Below are 21,198 nucleotides of genomic sequence, written 5' to 3' on the forward strand. Positions count from 1 at the left end.
TTTATCTGGTATTTCCATTGTAGACACTGCATAGGTATTTCATGGTCAGAGTGTAAAAACTTCAGCTCACTCTTTAGTTACGCTCATATTACAACTCCTGTGCCTCTCACAGCTGCTCACTAACGCATCCCATATGCCTATATTTCCTTCTCTGAACGATGACAATCTTTATGCCATTTTCCCTTGTCAGTCAATCTACCCAGCTGCCCAGCCAGAAAGAACCTGGGTACCCTGGTACTCTCCAGAGTCAGCCCATCACCAAATCTTAAAAATTCTATCTCCTCATAGCTTTCACAATTCCATTATTTTGAGTTCATTCGTGTAATGGGCTACCTCCCTCAACAGCCATAGTTTTGTGTGGGCAGTCTTGCCCTCTGAGCCATTTGCACAACCGACCAGAACTCCTTGCTCAGCCTGTGTGTCTGGTTCCCTGACCCTCTCTTGTTGCCACCTGTCCCCAGGGCACACCAAACACAGAAGCCTTCCACTAGCTAACTCCGCTATCCGCTATCCCTCACAGCCCTGGCTCTCCGCTATTCTCCTTTGATTAACTAAGCTTTTCTTAAGTTTTCCCAAACAAGCCAATCTATGTGTTTATGATTAGAAGAAATGCCGATGAGAAAATTCTTTTTTTGTTTTTTGTTTTTTTTTGGAGTATTTAATGAATTTCAAATAAAGCTATTTGAAAGTATATATGGTACAGGTTAGATTGTGGTTCCCAAAAGACACATTGTAGTTTTAACTGCTGGCTCTTGAACTTGTAACTTTGTTTGTAAATTGAGACTTAGCAGAGAATGACCAGTTTAAAATGGGGTCATATGGGGGCTAAAGAGATGCCTCAGCAGCTAAGAGCACTCGCTGCTCTTGCAGAGGACCAGAGTGTGGGTTCCAGCACCCACACGGAAGCTTACAACTGCCAGGTCCAGCGGACCCAACACTCACTTATGGCCTTTGCAGGCTCTTGCATCCAAGTGGTGCACATAAATTCGTGTATGCACACACACATACGTATAATAAATACACACATAAGTAAATAACTAAACAAATAAAAATTAAACGGAGTCATATCGGATTAAGACAGGCCCTAAATGCAGTGACAAATGACCTTGTGACCGGGGAGAGAAGTGGAAACGCAAACGTCCAGGGGACAGACAGATATGCGCAGGATGGCCGAGGGGGTGATATGGTTACAAGGCCACGACGCCAAGCATCTCCACTAGAAGCCTAGGTAAAGAAGAGTTCTTCTCCAGGGCTTGCAGAGAACATGGCTCCATTGACACGTCAGTCTTAAACCACCCGGGGAATGGCAATTCATTCCATTAGTTCTAGGAAACTAGTTAATGTGGAATATACAAACTTTGTATGGCCATAGTATTCTAAAAAGGTGATTTCTTTTTTTTTTCTAAATACACGATGAATGTAGCAGCTTGCTCTGCCAACAATTTAGTTTAAAAACAAAACACGGGTTTCAGTTATCTGTCTTAGTATTAATAGTAATTCAGTTATAGGGAGTGTTCCACACCTGTGTGTGCTAGAGTGAATGCAGGTGCATGGGCCTGCCCATGTGTGCACGGAGGCGAGAGAAAGAGGGCATATCTCTTCTGTCTCTCTCCCCTTGGTTCTGTTAATGTAGGGTTTCTCACGAAAATAGAGCTTGGCTGGCAGCCAGCAAGTCTCAGAGACCTTTCCATTGCTTCCCTGCCCAAAGCATTGGGTTATAGGCGTGCGTGTGTGTCCACACTCTTTTGTTTGTGTTGCATTAGTGGAGGGATTCAAACTTCATGTTTGCACAGCAAGTGCTCTTAACCACCGAGATACCTTTCCAGTCTTCTGGTACTTTTTTTTTTTTTAAATAAAAACTATTTGTTTTTCTGTGTATAAGCATTCTTGCCTGTGTATATATCTGCATACGACATGCATGTCTGGTGACAAAGGAGGCCAGAAAAGGGCACTGACTACTTTGAAACTGGGGTTGTAGATGGGTATAGATAGATGGCTTTGAGTCACCAAGTGGGTGTTGTTAACCAAATGTAGGTCCCCTGTAAAAGCAGCTAGTGCTCTTAACCATTGAGCCATCTTGCCAGCCCTCTGTAAGTACCTTTTAGACATCAGCCCAATGGGACAACACATTTATGAGATTACCTTCTTCAACTGGCTTAAAAATTAATAAGTCTCCCATTGCAACAAGTTTCTCCTGTTGAAAAAAAAAATCATAATCAGAGAAAGAAGAAATCATAATCAGAGAATTAAATGACAGCAACCATTAAATCATTCTTTAGCAGGAAAAATTCTTTGATTCTTGATTTAAAATAAATAAATATTTTTAGCATACTGAAAATTATAGAACTAAACGGGTAACATACTTTTGGGACATTCTCTAAGCTTTGTCGCTTGAAGGTTTTCATGGCTACGATGCAAATTGAGGTCAGAAAATCATGCACGCCTTAGTCTACAGAATCACTTTAGGGTCACTATTAGAGCCAGTCCCTTTGCTGGCCCTCTGCCGTTACCTGAATCAGATCCTCTGTGAGCCTGTTTAGTATCTGCTTACTCAGCTCAATGTCCTCCAGGTCTGTAAGAACCACCCAAGTTCCGTTCTCAAATTTCACAGGCATAGAAAAGACAATGCCCTCAGGAATACCAAACTGGCCTGCAGGGAGCACATGCAAGACACAGCCTGAATCAGTAAAGAAGAGCTCGGAAAAATAACTGAAGAGGACACACTTAATACATGATTTTAAGATTTTGTTTATGTGGTGTGTGTGTGTGTGTGTGTGTGTGTGTGTGTGTGTGTGTGTGTGTGTGCATGCACATGCTCCATTGTACACATTTGGAGGTCCTCTCCTGCTTCCATGTGAGTCTCAGGAAGCAAACTAAGCTCACGTCAAGCAAGTCTCTGTTGAGTCAGTACCACGTCCCTTCATAGGGCTTTCAGGTCCTGTTTCTCTACAGAGGTTAACACACCAACGAATTAGAAGCCCCAGTGTGGTAATGGTCAGGCATTGCTACTTCAACTGTACAGCAGTCACAGAGTGTCACGTAAGACACTTCTCCTATGAAGATGTAGAAGGTGACACATAGGAATCCCTGCCCTTGGTGCAGATAGTCTAATGAAGAGGACATATGCATCTGAAAAGGCGCATTCTGTCTGAGAAAGGAACAAAACGCTGTGTGAGCAGAGAGGAGAGACAGATTAATTCTCACAGTGTGAATTTTCAAAGATGTTCCTGAGCTGCACTGAAATTTAAAGGAGGAGATGGTGGCACTGTTGCTAACCTAGGGGATGCCAGAGAGTGGGAGGAAGCCAGCGGGACAGCATGGCACCCACATGGTCGTGTTCCCAACCGACCTAGGCTAGACCTCAGCAGAGAGGCCAAGGCCTGCAGGTCAGGGAGGGAATGAGACTGGCAAAAGCTGAAGGCAAGAAGTGCTTAAGGTTGACCCTATGGAGGACATAACAGCAGCCACTGTCTTTCTAGTCTAGAGGACGCTGGAAGACATGTGCATACTTTTTAGCTTACTGCAGTGTGCACACTCTCTGCAGTGTCTGCTGACAGGCAGCGCCCTTTCCACCTTCCCCGTGCTCCCTGGTCTCCTGAAGCCAGGGTCTCCTTGCGTGTCAGATCCTGGCTCTGAGGATCCCAGCTCTGATGTTGGTGCTCAGTGTTCTCCCACATTGGGCCTTCCAGGGCAGCACCAAAGACTTTGAGACTTCTTGCAACGCCTTCCCTTCACAAAGCCTGTTCTGACTCTTCCTGCTCCCGGTCTAGAATTGATTTTTCTTTTTCTCAGCTGGATATATAGAGAAAAGCATCATGAGGCTCTCCTTGACTCCACGATACGTTTCTGAAGCCAGAAGCCAGGTGCAATCCCTCGTCTGCCTTCCTGGGACATTCACAATCACTGCTGCTGGATTTTTGAATGAAAAGTTGAATGAGCGAATGATTGAATGAAAAAATGGATGAATGAATGGATTATGGTACTGTTAAAATCTACACAAGTTGTTATAGACCAAGATATGATCTACATAGGGCTTTACAAGATAGGAGTTGTTACCTTCACTCATGATCCCCAAGGAAACAATCTCTCCAGGGGGTGAGCCATAGTACCAGTACTTCAGGGTGGTGGCTATGCTATGTGCAGCCAAAATGCCTCCAAATTGTTTTCCGGTGCTGCTCAAGTCGCGAAGCATCATCACGAATTCTTTTGTTACCCACTCCCTGCAAGAAGAGACAAGAAACAATTTCACAGCAGAGGCAGGGGCAAGATGCACGTCCTCTGATCCCTAGGACTCAGCACAGGGGGCTGTGTCTACCATCTTCACAGTAGTGAGACCCAAAGGCTCTTTCTTCAGGTGTCCTGGTTACCTCTGAGAACACGATGGGAAAATAACACAACCGGGCAGAAAGGAGGCATGGAATTTCAATCTGGAGTGGAGTAATAAAATATGGAGCACCGAAAAGAGGTCAAAGGCTATAGGAACAACCTCTTTTTATTACAAATCATTAACTATATGTAGATGCTTTCTTGGGACCAGTCACAACCCTCATTTAAAATCAAATACGATCATTAAACAGTGAATTGTTCACATTGAGATTTGGGGCAACATGTTTTATGGTCTGAAGTATAAAGTCAGGAAAGACCCCAGCTGGATGAGAGCAAGGCTCGCCCTACTAGTGAGTCACCAAATGTTCCGATCTTGGTAACCTTGATCCTGTGCAAGCCAGGGAGAGGAGATAAAAGACAAAGGAAAAGAAAAGGCTGCAACTGGGGAACTGGAGCAGAGTTCAGAAAAGTGATTCAAAGGGGCTCTGTCTGGTTCTTCTGCCTGTCTCCCCGTAACGTGAATGTTTGCCTGGATGAATTTGTTGGTTTTCTTATTCATTCTATATGGGGCAGGCCATGCTACTGTTTTCATTCTATCAGTGGAGAAGCTGAAGAGCAAATTTGATGTAACTTCTCTAAAGCATACAACTAATAAATGATGGTGACAGAATTCCAACCTAGGAGGCTTCTTGCTCCTGGGATGCACCACTTTTCATCTCTGCTTCTTTGGGGACTTAATGGTCAGTCTGACCAGCCTGCTCATCACCTTAGCGCCTCTTCCTGTAAATGCCTCAAGTGACTTTCTACTTGGCTATATGCCTGTCTTTACATTAACAGTTGCCTTGCATATACCTGTTTTAGAGACAACTTCAACAGCATATACAAACTACTTTCACGATAACCTGAAATAGAAAAATTCATAATTTTCGAACAAACCAAATAGGGTTGAGGACCAACTAGTTACTATTCTGTCAATTTTTCTGATTCTTCAATAGAAAACACAAGTTATTTCGTGAAAACTTTACAAAAATGTCATAATGGCATTTACAACTATTATACATCTATTTCATTTATCTAATGTTAGTATACTATACTTTACTTAAAAAATATACTATACCTGTCAAAAATCAAGTTTAACACAGAGTGATAATATCCAGGAGGTCCCTTAACAGCACTCTCATAGTTGTAAACTTTTGCTTTCCTCAGATCAACGTAGTTATTTCCACTGATATTACCCCAAATTATCACATCTTTGATGTCTATGCAGGACAGAATCAGAAACAATCACAGTAAAGTTCATCAGTATAAAATTTACTCAAACCCCAAGATTTGTCTGTATATTTGTCTTGGGGCTGGCAGAATGAAGTCCAAGCTCTCCAACCTGGGCAGAAGCTGGGGTTTACCTTCCTTATTATAAGGGTTTGGAAGTCACTAGGAATGCCTTGTTAGTGGTGTGCTAGAGGGGCAATTGAAGGGACACCGAGGGGACTGCCATGAAAGAAATTGTTAGTGAAAATTGTGTCATATGTGCTGCTCTTAACTTTATTCCCCCTTACACACTCTGTCTCTGTCTCTGTCTGTCTCTCTCTCTCTCTCTCTCACACACACACACACTCACACATGATGTGCATGACCATGTGTGGTTGAGTGTACACGTGTAAGCTAGAAATGGCATTGGGAGTCTTCCTTGGTCACTCTCCACTGTATATCTTTTAAGAAAGGACCAGGCCTGGCTGGCCAGTGAGCCCTGGAGATGCATCTGTCTCCACCTCCAGTGTGCTATGGTTCAGGAACATGTGCTCTCACTGGACGTCTTACTGTTTCCCCAACCAATTTTTTTCCAACTATTTAGTGTTTTGACTAGGCACCTTCTATTCTCGACTGAGGTAGAAATGTGTGTAAATGAATACGCTCTGGGCAGGTTTCATCACTTGTGAAATAATGGTGATGCTATTCTTCATGGGAGGTTCTTTGGGAAACAAGGTTTAGGAGAAAACAAACCAGCCCTATATGCTCTACAATGTTCTAGCATGACGGTAGGGGGATGAGTGAGAAAACAGTGCCACACAGTCACGTGGTAGTTATATCTCTATGGAGAAAAATAAAAGAATATGAGTGGGAGAAAATAAAGATTGGTATTTAATGATTCTGCCACTGTTGGTTTTTTAGAAATGTTTTATGCAATTTAAAAAGGATTTTGTTTATTTCTTCACTTAGCTATTGTTTTAGTTAGAGTTACTGTTGCTATGAAGAAACCATGAGCAAAGCTATTGGGGTGGAAAATTCATTGCTTACACTTCCATGCTGTAGTCCAGCACTGAAGGGAGTCAGGGCAGGGACCTGGAGGCAGGGACCTGGAGGCAGGAGCTGATGCAGAGGCCTTGGAGGGGTGCTGCTTACTGGTTTGCTACCTATGGGATGCTCATCTTGCGTTCTTATAGCACCCAGGAGCACTAGCCCAGGGGTAGCTCCATCCACAATGGGCTGGGCCTCTCCATGTTAATCACTAGTTAAGAAACTGCCCTACAGGCTTGCCTACAGCCTAATCTCATGTAGGAATTTCCTCAGTTGAAGTTCCCTCCCCTCAGGTTACTGTAGCTTGCGTCCAGTTGATAAAAAACAAACAACAAGCGAAAACTAGCCAGCACATCTATTTACTTAAAATCTGTTTCCTGGAGATTAAATTCTTGTCTGTTCCCTTTAAGGAAGAAGACAATTAGACTAACATTTAGGGTAAGAGGCTGAAGCTGTATGCAAAAAGACAGAAGTATTCTGAGCTTTTCTGTAAAGAGGTGGGCATCACGATAGGTCCTCACTGCATCCTGTACTGGGTTGGATGTCAGCTCACATCCATTGTCTCCTTAACCTTCATCTTCAGAATTCTTGAACTTCTATCCACATGGATGCTGTTGGAAGGACACAGGGGCCAGCTTGAAGGACATAAACAGCTAAAATACGCTAAATGTGACCCAGCCTCATAAGATATTGACATCTACAAATTGAAAGATAATAACAAAATTGAGTTAGATATAATAAACTTTATAAGTTTAATCTCCTTACAGCTTTTTACCACACACATCAGGCATCTCCTATGGGCACTTTAGAAATACTGTAGGTGGTGTTTTTTTAATGAGAATAGCCATCATAGGCTCATATGTTTGAATACTTGGTCTCCAGTGAGTGGAACTGTTTGGAAAGGACTAGGAAGCATGTGGCCTTGTTGAAGAAAGTGTGTCACTGGGGGTGGGATTTGAGGTTTCAAAAGCGCCCCTCCCCCATTTTCTTATCTGTGCTTCATGCTTTTGGATCAGAAGCAAGCCCTCAGCTATGGCTCCAACCCTGCACCTGCCTGCTGCCTGCCGTGGTGGTGGTGGTGGGCTCACCCTCTGAAATGGTAAGCAAGCCCCCAACTCAATTAAATGTTTTCTTTCATAAATTGCCTTGGTCATGATGTCTCTTCACAACAGTAGAAAAGTAACTATGGCACTGTCTTGTTGGATCTTCACATCAACTCTAGGAGGGAGTTGCTGCTTCTAAGGATGATAAGTCTGAGGCACAGCACTTTGACTGTTCGCGCCGTAAGAGTGCGAAAGGCCGGGCGTGGTGGCGCACGCCATTAATCCTAGCACTTGGGAGACAGAGGCAGGCGATCGCTGTGAGTTCAAGGCCAGCCTGGTCTACAAAGTGAGTCTAGGACAGCCACAGCTACACAGAGAAACCCTGTCTTGAAAAACCAAAAAAAAAAAAAAAAAAAAAAAAAGAAAAAAAAAGAGCACAAAAGGAGGCGAAGTCGTTTTAACATAGCCTTAATATTTTTTTTTGAACAGCATACACTACTTTCCCCATTATTACCATGGGATATTAGGCTTAAAATTATTACTTGACTAATAGAGATCTTATTACAGCAAACATTTGCTAAGTTTATACTGGTGGACAAAGTCATAAAAGTAGATTAAAAGAAATCTGTACAGTTGCCCCCCTTATCTGCAGCTTCTCACTCCATCCCACAGCTTTAGCTGCACACTTTTTCTTTTTAGAGAGGGCGCAGCAGGACTGGAGAGTGAACACGGACTCTCATGCGTGCTAGGGAGGAGTTCTACAACTGACCTATAGTTCCAACCTACACTTTAAAACGTTATATGGAAAATCTCAAAATTAGACAGTGGATAACTTTTAGATCACTTTAGTTATTGTGTGTTACTGTGATTGGTTTATTAGGCTATGACTATTTATTATTGCTAGTCTCTTGCTGCCCTGAGTTTAAGAATTAAACTGGGTCACAGTATGCGTGCACAGGAAAAAGCTGGGCAGGGAGGGTGGGGTAGTCTAGGTAGCACCCGCTGAATGAGGGAGGGCCACAATAGCATCACCTGAATGAGAGAGGATCACACTGGTTCCATCCATCACTCTTAATCTAGGTCACACATCCAGGACGGTCCTGGAGGATGTAGCTTTCTGCCATTTGAACCCATGTTTCAGAATGCAAATGAGACAGCAATGGGAGTTCACTCACGGGCTGAGGTTGTTTTCATCTTTCGGGCTACTGCTGCTTTCGCTTGGCCTTCCACACCCAGCGCCACCGCGATGATGTTGCTTGCGATGTTAGGGGCATATTGCATGAGCAAAGTTGCTTTAAGATTCACAAAGGTTTTCCCTCCCACAATGACCTTGACAGATTTGTGAGCGTTTTTCTCCATCAGGTGACCGTAGCTGCGGCACAGCGGCAGCCTGCTCCGCAGGCAGCTCTCCAGGGTGTACACTTCCTCCTCTGTGCTGTCATCCAGGATGATGATGACTTGGGCTTGAAGAAAGGCCTCATCTGCCTTAGTGCAGAAGGAGACACTGCGGAGGAACGGCGATGCCAAGTCCTCAGTTTCCATCACTATGCTCCTCAGGCAGTCTTCGGTGTGCTCCCGGTCAAACAGGGTCAGGCTGAGCTCCGTGTCCATCCCAAACACTTCTCCACTTACCAAGAGGGGGATTAGGTGGTAGCACACATTAGTACTTGCACTGGTTAAATGCAATAGTTGGATGGAAAATGGTTAGATCCCTTGCCCAGTTATACATTTTACTCTTAACCCGTGTGCACACATGTGGCTAAGGATGCAAATCAGAACAAGAACATCTCACTGCTCATTCCATCTCGGCATCTGATGATGGCACCAAATAAAAATCACTGGTGTATTAGGTTTTTCAACTATAATAGCTCTCCCACAAGCAGAAGACCAAACAAAACCAAGCAACCAAAAGCTCATTATCAGACTGCTTTGCTTGTGAGAAGACAAAGATGCCCGCCTCAGTTAGCCAATGTCTTGTAAACCTTTATCTACAAATGAACACCTTATGCCTTTCGTTTTGGACAGATCATCTTTCCCACAGTCTCACAAAGAGAATTCCATACTGGAACAGCCAGGATAAGCACAGGTCCTGTGCTCTATGTGAAACCTAGTGTGCCTGGATCTCCTATGTTAGTGATGATCAGCTATGTGGAGTTGGAAAGTGCATCTGAGAACTTCTGCTACTCTTGTTGGCCTTGGGGAGGGCACAGCTGTGATGTCCATTTCAGTTCCTTAATATGGACAGGGTCATGGATATTTATGGTACAGTTTCTGACTCTTCAGTGTTTGCAGTATTCTATTCCATTACACATACTTCCTTAAGACAGGCATGTGTCAGGATACACACATGTAGTGAGAAAGGCAGTGTGAGGTAGATGGGGGGTGGGGGGTGGTGTGGTGGGGGGGGGGGAGGGGTGGAAGTGCTTAGAGAAAGAACAACAAAGAGAGAGGAAATGCAGGGGAGCAGGGGTGCACACAGTTCAGGAGTGCAGGGGTGCAGGAGGAAAAACTGAGGAAAGCCAGCAGGTGGGGACGAGGTGGAGAGCAATCATCAAAACGGACACATGCCAGGAAAGCTGCTTGAGACTGTGTGTAAAGACATATGTGCATGCAAATCCTAAATAACACGGGGATGGATGCTGGAGGCTAGACACACAGAGGCACTCATACACATGTACCGCCCAGACATGTGAATACAATCACGTGCACGTGCATCTTAAGCCTGGTTAGGTATTCTTCCATCGTGGAATTAATCCAATCCCATTGTCCTTTCTAAAAACAAAACTCCCAGGTTCATAAATTCTGGGGCTTGGCTATCCCACCTGGCAATCCAGACCTGCAAGGGGCTGATGACATCTTTCAGGACTTCTTTCTCCAAATCTTCTTCTACATGTGCCTGTAGGTTCTCTTGGGCGATGATCATCATCAGCTCTGTGGTCATGCTGGAAGTGACACCATAGTAAAGCTAAACATCAGAAAAGGGAAACTCAGCATCAGAGAGCAGGCCATTGTTAAACAGAAGGTAGAGTGAAAAATAGACCCAAAGAAAGATGGCAGAATGGCCTAGGGAGCAAGACATCTGCAATATTAAATCGTGTTAAGAGAATATGTTTGGACAGATAGGCAGTGCAGTTCCCGTACCTGGGCGTGCTCCAGGAACTCATTGTATCCTCCCAAGAGCAAGCCCTTGCCTCCGCGATCCAGCAGCTCTCTCCAGATAATGGGCGAGCTTCTGTGATCCCACATGTTCTTTTCACAGAGGTCTTCCAGCCACTCCTGTCAGAAAAGACTCCAATAAAAGTCCCCTGGATGGGGAGGCCTGGCGGCACTCAGAGGAAGGATAGCAAGTTACCAAGAAGAGACTCAATATTCTAAGAGCATATATAGGGGGAGGAGGTCTCCCTCAATCACAAACATAGGGGAGGGGAGAAGGGGGGAAGTGGGAGGGAGGGAGGAATGGGAGGAAACAGGGGAAGGGCTGACAATCGAGATGTAATATGAATAAATTAATAAAAAAGTCATATATTAAATCTGCCTAAGAATTCAATTCAGTATTCGAGGATTTAAACAACAAAGTAACAGCTTTTTTTTTTTTTTTAAATGCCACTGTGCACACATAATAGATTCAGATATCTTCAAGTGGTAAATATAAACTAGAAAACAGTGGCAAGCCTGGTGTTGTGCATTTAATTGTAGCACTACTGGGGATGCAGAGGCAACCAGGGCTACACAGTGAGACTCTGTCTCAATAAAAGAAACAAACGAACAAACAAACAAAGGAAGAGTGAACCAGAGAAAAAAAAGCGATGAGCTAAATAACAAATTAACGAATAATAAGGATTATTCTTCAGATCCAATGGCCACATAAAGTGTGGGAACTTGCTCCTCTGCTGGAGTGCGTGTGTTTAACTCAAAGAGAAGCCAGGTATTCTAAGTTGGGTGATTAAAAACAAAACAAAAAACCCCACTGATTTCATTATGTTATGTGTTATTTATAGTTTTATGGGCACATAACTTTTGATGCTGCTTTTCAAACCTGTGATTATGGTTTCTATGGCTTAGACTGAATTAATGAGCTAAAAGTTATCCAGGGAGTTGAGGCCGGGGGGTGGGGGGGGGGGCTTCTCAGCAGACTTATCAGAAAAAAGCTTATGTCTCCATCATCTGGTTTGGGTAGACCAAGGTTTCCAATGAGAAGATCTGAGTATCAGGGAGGGGCAGCATTCTTTTTTTTTTTTTTTTTTTTTGGTTTTTCAAGACAGGGTTTCTCTGTGTAGCCTTGGCCATCCTGGACTCACTTTGTAGACCAGGCTGGCCTCGAACTCACAGTGATCCGCCTGCCTCTGCCTCCCAAGTACTGGGATTAAAGGCGTGCGCTGCCATGCCTGGCGAGGGGCAGCATTCTTATTGGTAAGGTACAGCTGAGCAGTCCTGCAGTCATCCCACTGGAGGCAGGTATCCCAGGGCCATGTGATAAGGGAACACTACTTCTTGCTAAGAAGCCCATGCTCTTATTCCATCCAAAAGTAAGAAGGCCGAGATTTCCAACAAGGTCCTTCTAATCATGACATGGCTTGGCTGGTGACATGCTGGGCTGCAGGAAGAAATTGGTCTACCCTAAAGGACTAGACCAAAGAGGACACGCTAACGTTCTTTCAGCATCTGGAAAACTGTGTGCAGGACTGGATTCTCGAGAGTCCTGGGTCGGAAGTGTGACGTGATGATGGAGTCACTCTTCTGCAGTTTGGGGGCGGGTACCCTAGTAGGGACCCCAGGACACGATGGTAATGCATGGAGCGACTGGCAGTCAGAAGTTTGAAGGAAGTGACGATGACTCAAATATGTAAAAATGACAAATCTGCCAAAGACGATAGTGGCAGGAGGAGCCAAAAGGGCAGTGGAGGGCTGGTGAGATGGCTCAGTGGGTTAAAATGACTGCCACCAAGCCTGACAACCTGAGTTCCATTTCTGGGCCAGTCTTCAGTTCTGGAGAGAACTGACTCAGGCAAGGTAGTCTCTGACCTCCACACGTGTCTTAGCACATGCAGATCCCAGGGCAAAACAAACAAATGTCAAACACATAAGTAAACACACACACACACACACACACACACACACACACACACACACACACATTAATTTAAGAAGTTAGTGACTGTAGCACTGTGGAAATCTGGATAAATTATTATTCAATCACATTTTCTGTAGGGGCCTGGACAATATTTTATTCACCAAAGTCACAAGAAATGCGCTGAAGAGAGAAAGAATCTTGTGTGGCAAGATACTGAGGTACAAAGGATGGGGAAATGCCCACCAGAGACCATCTGTTTGAACAGAACAATAACCAGCCCCACAGATAGGACAATGTGGGCAGTCATAGGCAAATGGCCACACAAGAGACAGAAGTAAAGCAACAATTCAAGGGAATGGGCTTCTAGTCCTAAAAGCCTAGATAGTTCTTTTTTAAATATTTTATTTAATTTTAATTTATGTGTGTTGGTGTGAGGGTGTCAGATCTTGGAGTTACAGACAGTTGTGAGCTGCCATGTGGGTGCTGGGAATTGAACCCAGGTCCTTTGGAAGAGCAGACGGTGCTCTTAACCACTGAACCATCTCTCCAGCCCCGCCTAGATAGTTCTTATTGCTGCTTAACCGTCAGTACGCCAGCAACAACGACCGGTGCTAGCGCTTGATAATGACACCATCCTTCGAGGACCTCAAGCTGCCTCTCTGTGGAAAACTGACGTGACACTGGATTCTCTCCACAGTGTAAAGGAAAATGATGTGTCTAGACTGAAATCAACACATGTTCTGGGTAGGGAACCCTTTTTCCTGCTTGTAGCACTTTCAGCAGAACCCCTGTCTGAGCACGTACAAAGTGTTGAACTCGACAACTCCAGGTCATGCACACATCTTTGAACCCAAGGGATCACTTTATAGGAGAAGTGTAGTACTGAGCATGTCACTAGGGGGCACACTGTCCCTATCGTATAATGCCAAGCTTGATAGAGGGCCAGGCCAGGCCAGGCCAGAAAAGCTGCAGGCCCCAGGTAGAAGTCTGACATCCGGTAGGAACAGTCTGGCTCTTTCAAGCTGTAAAATGTATTAGATACCAGTGCAGTTCTTTCCTCTATTAGCTAGACTACTTAGAATTTAGGAATCAAGGGGCAGAATAGAGACCACATTTGCCATCATTTCCAGGGTCCGTCTTGGAATGTTTATGCATCCCCAAATTTCTTTACTCTAGCCTGTGTGAATTGGAAGGTTTTAAGTTTCCAAAGAGGAACATTTTTAGCAGAGGACATAAGAAGAACCCCACCTTGAAGCTACAGCTGACATGGATCACAGTGAGATGAGAGACCAGCAGGCCAAGAAAGCAGTTATTGCTGGAGAAGGGGTAACTGGGCCTGCTTATCAGGAGAATGTACAACAGCTCCCTCCCAGATTAAAAAAAAAAAAATTAACATCTAGGCTATTTTGGGCATCTTCGGTGATTCCCTGCTTAATTTTGACCATACACAGGAAAGTGTAATAGTCATGTCCTGAAAAGAGACTGGGGCTCACATCCCTTAAGTACACAGAACTAGGTCACCACACTAACAAGAGGCCTAGAGTAGTAGAGGGGGGCCTGTAATGGATGGGAGTGAGGAGAGATGAGTACCAGTTTGGCCCTGAAAGCATGTGCAATGGGGAATACAGTTCATTAGCAAGCCTTCCTTTAATAACGCTTTCCCAGGGAAAGATCTTGATCGGAATCCCGGAAGAGCTGTTAGCAGATGGTGTGAATTTACTTAATGGAGCACACGGATCCAGAGGCACAGTGGGTGCACTGCAGTAGATGGTTGTGAATAGCCCAGGTTCCTTCCCTTTTACACCCAAGGCACTTGTGCCCTGAGCCACTAGGGTAGAGTCCAATAGCTTAGCTCCTGAGTCTCTCTCTAGAACTGACTTCCCTTTGCCTACTATTATGCCCCCCTTCCTTGGGGCAGCTCACATCAGGTGACTGGTTGATGCAATGCTACAGAAGCTGGGCTTCCTTTCTTCAGTGTGGGGTACCTTGAAAAGGATCCCCCAACCTGCTTTCCCTGTAGGATCCCCTGACTTCTCTTTTGCTGCAGCCGTGTTGTAGCCCAACTCTCCCCTCTGCCTACTGCTGCGGCCTCCATCTTCATTCCTTGCCAGGATTCTCCAGAGCACCTTCCACCTTGAAGTCTGTTTAAGGGGAAACAGAGCCGCAGATGTGACTATCTCAAATAAGTAAGTCCTCACATCATTAGGATGTCATGAGGAAGGGAAAGAAAAAGTTAAGTAGTATTGTACAAACCACCTGTTTTCTTGGTAGGGTTGGGTGTGGGATCAACACATTTATTCCGCTTATTGGAGTCTCTTTTGAGCTATTAAATATCGGCAAAAAAAAAAAAAAAAAAAAAAAAAAAAAAAATCATGTCTTGAGACTGATAAGTAAGAATTTAACTTTTCCAGGATTCAAATGTCATCAGTGCATGACCAGACATCATGAGAAGCTGACATGATATGCTAGCCAGTATTTTATCAAAATAGAACCTTTTCTTCCATAAGTGCCTTTAATAACTGCAATGGTTCTTACCTCCCACACATCAGGATGCTGCGTGATTTTGAAAATCCGAAAGTCAGGAAGATTCTTTTGTAAATAGTCTGCCAGAAGTTCTGCCTTAGCATAATATGGGCAGTCTGCTTTACCTAGAGGAGTTCAAATTAGTTTTTGCTTTTCTTTAACACACACACACACACACACAAATTACTGCACAGTTATGAGGATTTGCTGTACACTTAGAAGATGCGTACCATGGCTATAATATAATTTTCTACCAAAATTATACAGAATATACAAAATACACTTCCATAACACTAACATCTAATTTTTGTCATATTAACAAAAACAAGATATGTAGAAGGAATCTCATGTGTATTGTATGGATGCAACACCCGTCAACTAAAAATCTTATGGCTTATGGCTGTGGCAGGAAATAGGTGGAACATCCATCAGGCAGAAGGGATTCTGGGATGGAGCCAGGCATGCGAGATTTGCCAGCAAGGCGGAAAAATGGTGCCTGAGCTCAGGTAACCAGGCACGTGGCAGAATGTGGATTAGAGTAATGGGTTATGAGCTAGTCAGAGGAGAGCATAGCGGTATGGCTAATTTGTAAATAATTAACTTGAGTCCCAAGAGTTGTTATTCTGGGAGCTTAAGACGGGAGGAAAACCATCATACCTCAAAGACACATTTCATAGGTCGGAATCTTACAGAATACAATTTGATGGAAAAGAGAATGTTTTAAATGTTTACGCTTCTCTAGTACTCGGCTACACCACATAAGAGACCATAACACACTATATTTAAGTGTGAGATACTAACAGTGAACTACTCTTTAGAAGCTACTCAAGGACACACTAAACTGCCACCAAGCCTGACGCCCTGACTTTCCTCTCCAGGACACACATGGTAGAAAGAGAGAACCAACTCCTGTAAGCTATCCTTCATCCTCTGCACTGTCCCCTGCCTTCCACACACACATAAAACAAATTAATGTTAAAAGAAACAACACTCAACGGTAAAGTGTGAGGTAAGCAGTGGAAATGCAGTCCCTTTTAGATTAGATGTGTGGTCTAGAGTTGTGAGGAAGCTGAGGGAGAGGGCTGATCTCATTGGAGAGAAATCGTGGTGACAAGTGCATTAAGGAGAAACACGCAGTGCATGTGGAAGCTATGATTGGCAGGGCATGTGATGCCCACTCTGAGGTGCAGGTGCCCAATGAGAACTGTAGATGCTTGTTTTTGCAGTGAGGAAGGCATAGGAATTTACCGCCCCCCCCCCCCCCCGCCCCGCAGGGAGTGAGATGGGTGCCAGTTTAGGAGGACAGGCTAAGTGCCGAACCTCCTCAGTAACATTCTTCCTCAACCTCACAGAATCCTACATCAATCCTTTCAATACTGCTGTGTGTGTGTGTAAGCCTCTCTGTCTAGCTCAAATCCATTGTTAATTACTTCAAACGCACTCTGTGGCTCACGTTTAATGATCCTGTCCATTTCCTAGGAAATTAGCTTGTAAAAGCTCTGCACCTGAGATGACCTCAATTACCTGCCTTTTCCAAGTTCGCGTTCCTTCTGCCCAGACATCACTGAGAAGATAAGTGTGAGACAGATATAAAGAGGAGAGGAGAAGTTTCCAAGGCGAGAGGAGTCCGCTCATGATCTCAGCACCACCCGCTGTCTTCTTGGAAGTCCCGCTCAACAAATTCTCCCTACCCTGCTAAGCTCTTGCTTCTTTTTCAAGTGCCTCCTCTCAAGCATATTTAAATACAATCAGCTTCCCTTTCCCAGGCAACAAAAAGCCTATGTCCCATATTCCCGGGTATTGTTTTCTAGGTGCTGCTTTCTGTTAAAACTTCTCTTAAACAGCTTCTATCCTTGCCAACCTTGGATCTTATCTGTTCATTCAGTTATTATTCCATTATAATCTAGTGTTTCCCGCAATTTCCCAGAAGGTGACTGAGGACTTCTGGGTTCTTAATATAACGAGTAATTTTTGAACATGTCTCCTTGACCCCTGGTAGCATTGATCACCATTGCCAGTTTCCATTTGTGGAGTGGAATAAACCCTGACGTGCATGACTATGGTGGGGTACTCTACAGGTTTCCGGAAACTTCTATGTCTCTGGCTAGTCTTGTCTATAGTTTGTAGGTCTCTCTTCCCCCATCCAACTCTATCAGTTCTGCAAGGCACACAATTTCATGTCTTATCTGTGTTATTTATTTTTTCCTGGCCAAGCTCCTTGGTTTCACATAGTAGTCTGTATTCCTAGCTCAGGCATAGTATCCCATCTAGATGTCTACACTTTCCTGTGTTCAACCATCTTTTTCCGGATGTAGCATGGGAACTCAGCAGGATAAGCTGGAACTCTATTCAGAAATGGCTGAGGTAACACCATCTTGTTCCAACTCCATTTTGGGTTTGCTTAAACAGTTCTCAGCCCTGTATCCTCTTCCCCACAATGGCTGTGTCTGCCTCAGCAACACATTTGAGATTTCCATGGCCTTGATCATGGTCTAGGAATATTAACCAAAATAATTAAAGTGAATTAAAATAACTAAAGAAGACATAAGTTAAAAATAATTTTCATGACTGGGCATGGTGGTGGCACATGCCTTTAATCCCAGCACTTGGGAGGCAGAGGCAGGCAGATTGCTGTGAGTTCAAGGGCAGCCTGGTCACAAAGCAAGTCCAGGGCAGCCAAGGGTAATGCAGAGAGACCCTGTCTTGAAAAACAAAAACAAAAACAAAAAAACCAAAAAACAACAAGACTAGCTAGAGACAGAACAGCAATGAGCTCTTTTAATAAACTCCATGAGGCCGGGCATGGTGGTGCATGCTTTTAATCCCAACCCTCAGGGAGGCAGAGGCAGGCAGATCACTGTGAGTTCAAGGCCAGTCTGGTCTACAAAGTGAGTCCAGGACAGCCAAGGATACACAGAGAAACCCTGTCTGGGGGTGGGGGTGGGGTAGAAAGAAAGAAAGAAAGAAACAAACAAAGAAGGAAGTGTAAGGGCAAAATTAATGCTATATTCTATATGTAATGTATATTTTGCAACTAATGCCGTGGTCTGTTAATGTTCTGTGAGAACTTGTCCTCCAGGTGACTCCACTTCCTCCTGCGTTCTGGGAATGACCACGCACTGCCGTAAACTAGACCTGCCAGCACTCTCCAGAAACTCTACCAGAGTGATTAGATACAATCAACTCCCAATGAACCTCTGAGATAAAACAACTTCCCTGGAATTCAGCCTCCTGGACCCAACCTGCCTGAAAGTTGACATTCCTCTGACCCACAACTTCCCTTGCGATCCAGCCTCATTAAACCTGCCTGAAGGTTGACATTCCTGTGACCTACAACCCCTGCTTATGTTTTTTTCCCCCTTACTTCCCTGTGACCCCGACTCCCAGTTACGGTTTTCCCCCTTGTAAATCCATTACTCTTGAAGCTCAGGTGTCACGCTCCTATCCTGCTGTGTCAGGATTGTGACCTGAACTCTGAGCCTGTACTACAGGAGGACCCTGTGTATGCTGCATCGGTATCAAGTCCTGGTGGTCATTTTGGGGGTCTCGTGATCTGGGCGATCTGGGTATTACAGAAGGAAAGAAGGAAGGAAGGAAAGAAAGAAAGAAACTCCATGAGACACAGAGAAACCCTGTCTGGGGGGTGGGGGCAGGGAAAAAAGAAAGAAAGAAAGAAAGAAAGACGATGAGAAATGATGAGGCGGACTCACTAAGCAGCCTATTGCAGTAAGTGCTTGTGTTGCTTCCAGCTGCAGAGAAGACCTTTTAAAAATGCATGGTGACGCAAGCCTTTAATCCCAGCATTCGGGAAACAGAGGCGGGCAGATCGCTGTGAGTTCGAGGCCAGCCTGGTCTACAAAGCGAGTCCAGGATAGCCAAGGCTAACACAGGGAAACCCTGTCTCAACAAAACAAAACAAAACAAAAAATGTAAAACCATCAACATTGTTTAACTTATTCTTTCAATGCTTCTTCATTGTGCTCAAGATTTAGTTCAAACATTTTTTTCGCTAGGTGTTTGTAAGAGTCTAGTTTCTATTTTGTAAGTCTAATCCCAGACTAATCCCTGCCATACTCTCACATGCAGGTCCTCGTCTAGCCCTTGCCTTTATCTGGGGGTAGTTTCTTTAACAGCTTCCCTAATTAGTTTCCTGTGTCTGATCCGCAACCCCCCGCCCCTCCAGAGGCCTGTGCAACTCTCCCTCGTTGCAATAATCAAGGTAGATAAAAGTAATTCTTTATAAGTTTTTTGGTTTTTCGAGACAAGTTTTCTCTGTGTAACAGCCCTTGCTGCTATCCTGGAACACGCTCTGTAGAACAGGCTGGCCTTGAACTCGCAGAGATCCCTCAGCATCTGCCTCTTGAGTGCTGGGATTAAAAGCCTGCAGCAGCCACCACCGCCCGGTTCTTTATACGTTTTGTACTTCTATGAGAATTAAAACTCGCCAAGGGCAGAGGTGAACAATTTCCCCACTGTGTCCCCACTGCTCATCAGAGCTTGGCACACTACAACTGTCTAACGTGCATCTTTGAACGGATGCCTAAAAATCCTGAGGTGATCGGTCTGAAGGATAGGGCCAGTTAACTAGGCTGACGAACGGTAGTAGGAAACATCTGTGCTATGTCTGGAGAAGTACTCACCAGCGATAACGAATTTGGCCATGGTCTTTAGCTAGCAAGACCCAGAGACTGGGACCACAGCGTCGCGGTTTCCTGGCAACCGCTCCGCGCAGTAAAAGTGGCACAGGCGCTCTCTAAAGCTGCCGTTACTACTTGTATGTGTTGAGCTTTCGTGAACAACGGTACAGAAACTCTGTGGGTGCCTACGGCTTTCAATTTTATCTCTTCATCCGAGGAGAGAAACTATTCTTTCTGGCAGTTTTACCTCTCCATCTACACCTGGTCTTGTATAGGCGCCGCGAACTTAAGCTTTTTGACCTTTACAAGGACCCGTAGAATGTCACCAGCCACGCCGCCTATTTAGGGCGGAACTGTCATGGCTGCGCCCGTGTGTAGCCACGGGGTTCTCTTTTAAGGTGAGTGGATGGCGAGCGTAAGTGGAATCGTGAGCGATATCGTAGTAGTCTTTTTACCGGGTGGAGAAAAGTTTGAGAAGTGGCCTCGGTCTTAAGTTTAGGAATGTGAGTTGATGCTGGGTGGCCCCGGTTTCAGGAACTTGATGAGGCTGGCTGATTGTAGCTTTTCTTTTCTTTTTCAGAGGTGAGGACCGAACCAGGGCCTTGCGTATGCTAGGCAAGCAAGCGCTCTACCTAGGCAAGCAAGCGCTCTACCACTGAGCTAAACCCCCAACCCCTGATTGCAGCTTTTCATGCACGAAAAACACAGCTTTCATTTTTTTTTCTTCCTTGCTTAAGAAGCAAGGCCGTCCTGTCCAAGTACGTTTTCTTAAGCAGTTTGCTTTTGGCTATTTCTGGATCATGTGAGTGAAAATGTCCATCAATGATACCATTTTCAATGGAAGCCTCCAAAGCAGTGTTAACAAAGTTCCCCATAGCCGGGGAAGATTTATTGAACACTTAACACGGGAAATGTTTCTTTCCTTCCTTCCTTTCTGTCTTTCTTAACACTTAACACGGGAAATCTTTCCTTTCTTTCTTCCTTCCTTTCTCTCTTCCCTCCCTTCCTCCTTCCCTCCCTCCCTCTCTCCTTCCTTTCTTGCTTCCATTTGTTTTAAAGACGCTACTTTATCCACACCTACATAAGAAATCATTTATTTATTTATTTTAAAGTAGCTACTTTACCCACAGCCGCTGAAGTGACTGACCTGGGTACTTTACAAGAATATATGCATTGAAATGAAAGTGGAAGAAACATACTGGAGACATGTTTTTGCCATTTTAATATAAAGCTCTAATGACTCATAGGTACCCTTGCAAGTCCCTCTTAGCTGCATTTCCCTTATCGAAGCAACAGTCTTTAA

The 21,198-nt window shown here is 44.5% G+C and overlaps 1 protein-coding gene across 1 annotated transcript; it reads right to left on the reverse strand.

Annotated features, from left to right (window-relative positions):
- Nucleotides 1-2,083: 2,083 nt before the first annotated feature.
- Mdh1b (malate dehydrogenase 1B) lies at nucleotides 2,084-20,005 on the reverse strand. Its single transcript, XM_051153707.1, has 9 exons — nucleotides 19,899-20,005; nucleotides 15,271-15,383; nucleotides 10,806-10,940; nucleotides 10,487-10,629; nucleotides 8,840-9,336; nucleotides 5,444-5,585; nucleotides 4,057-4,220; nucleotides 2,511-2,650; nucleotides 2,084-2,194 (listed from the first exon to the last, which is right to left on the reverse strand). Exons 1-9 carry the CDS (start codon nucleotides 19,918-19,920, stop codon nucleotides 2,102-2,104), a joined length of 1,449 nt encoding a protein of 482 aa, XP_051009664.1. The 5' UTR covers nucleotides 19,921-20,005; the 3' UTR covers nucleotides 2,084-2,101.
- Between the last annotated feature and the right edge of the window lie 1,193 nt (nucleotides 20,006-21,198).

The sequence above is a fragment of the Acomys russatus genome, chromosome 12, assembly GCF_903995435.1.
Source record: "Acomys russatus chromosome 12, mAcoRus1.1, whole genome shotgun sequence".
Classification (NCBI taxonomy): domain Eukaryota; kingdom Metazoa; phylum Chordata; class Mammalia; order Rodentia; family Muridae; genus Acomys; species Acomys russatus.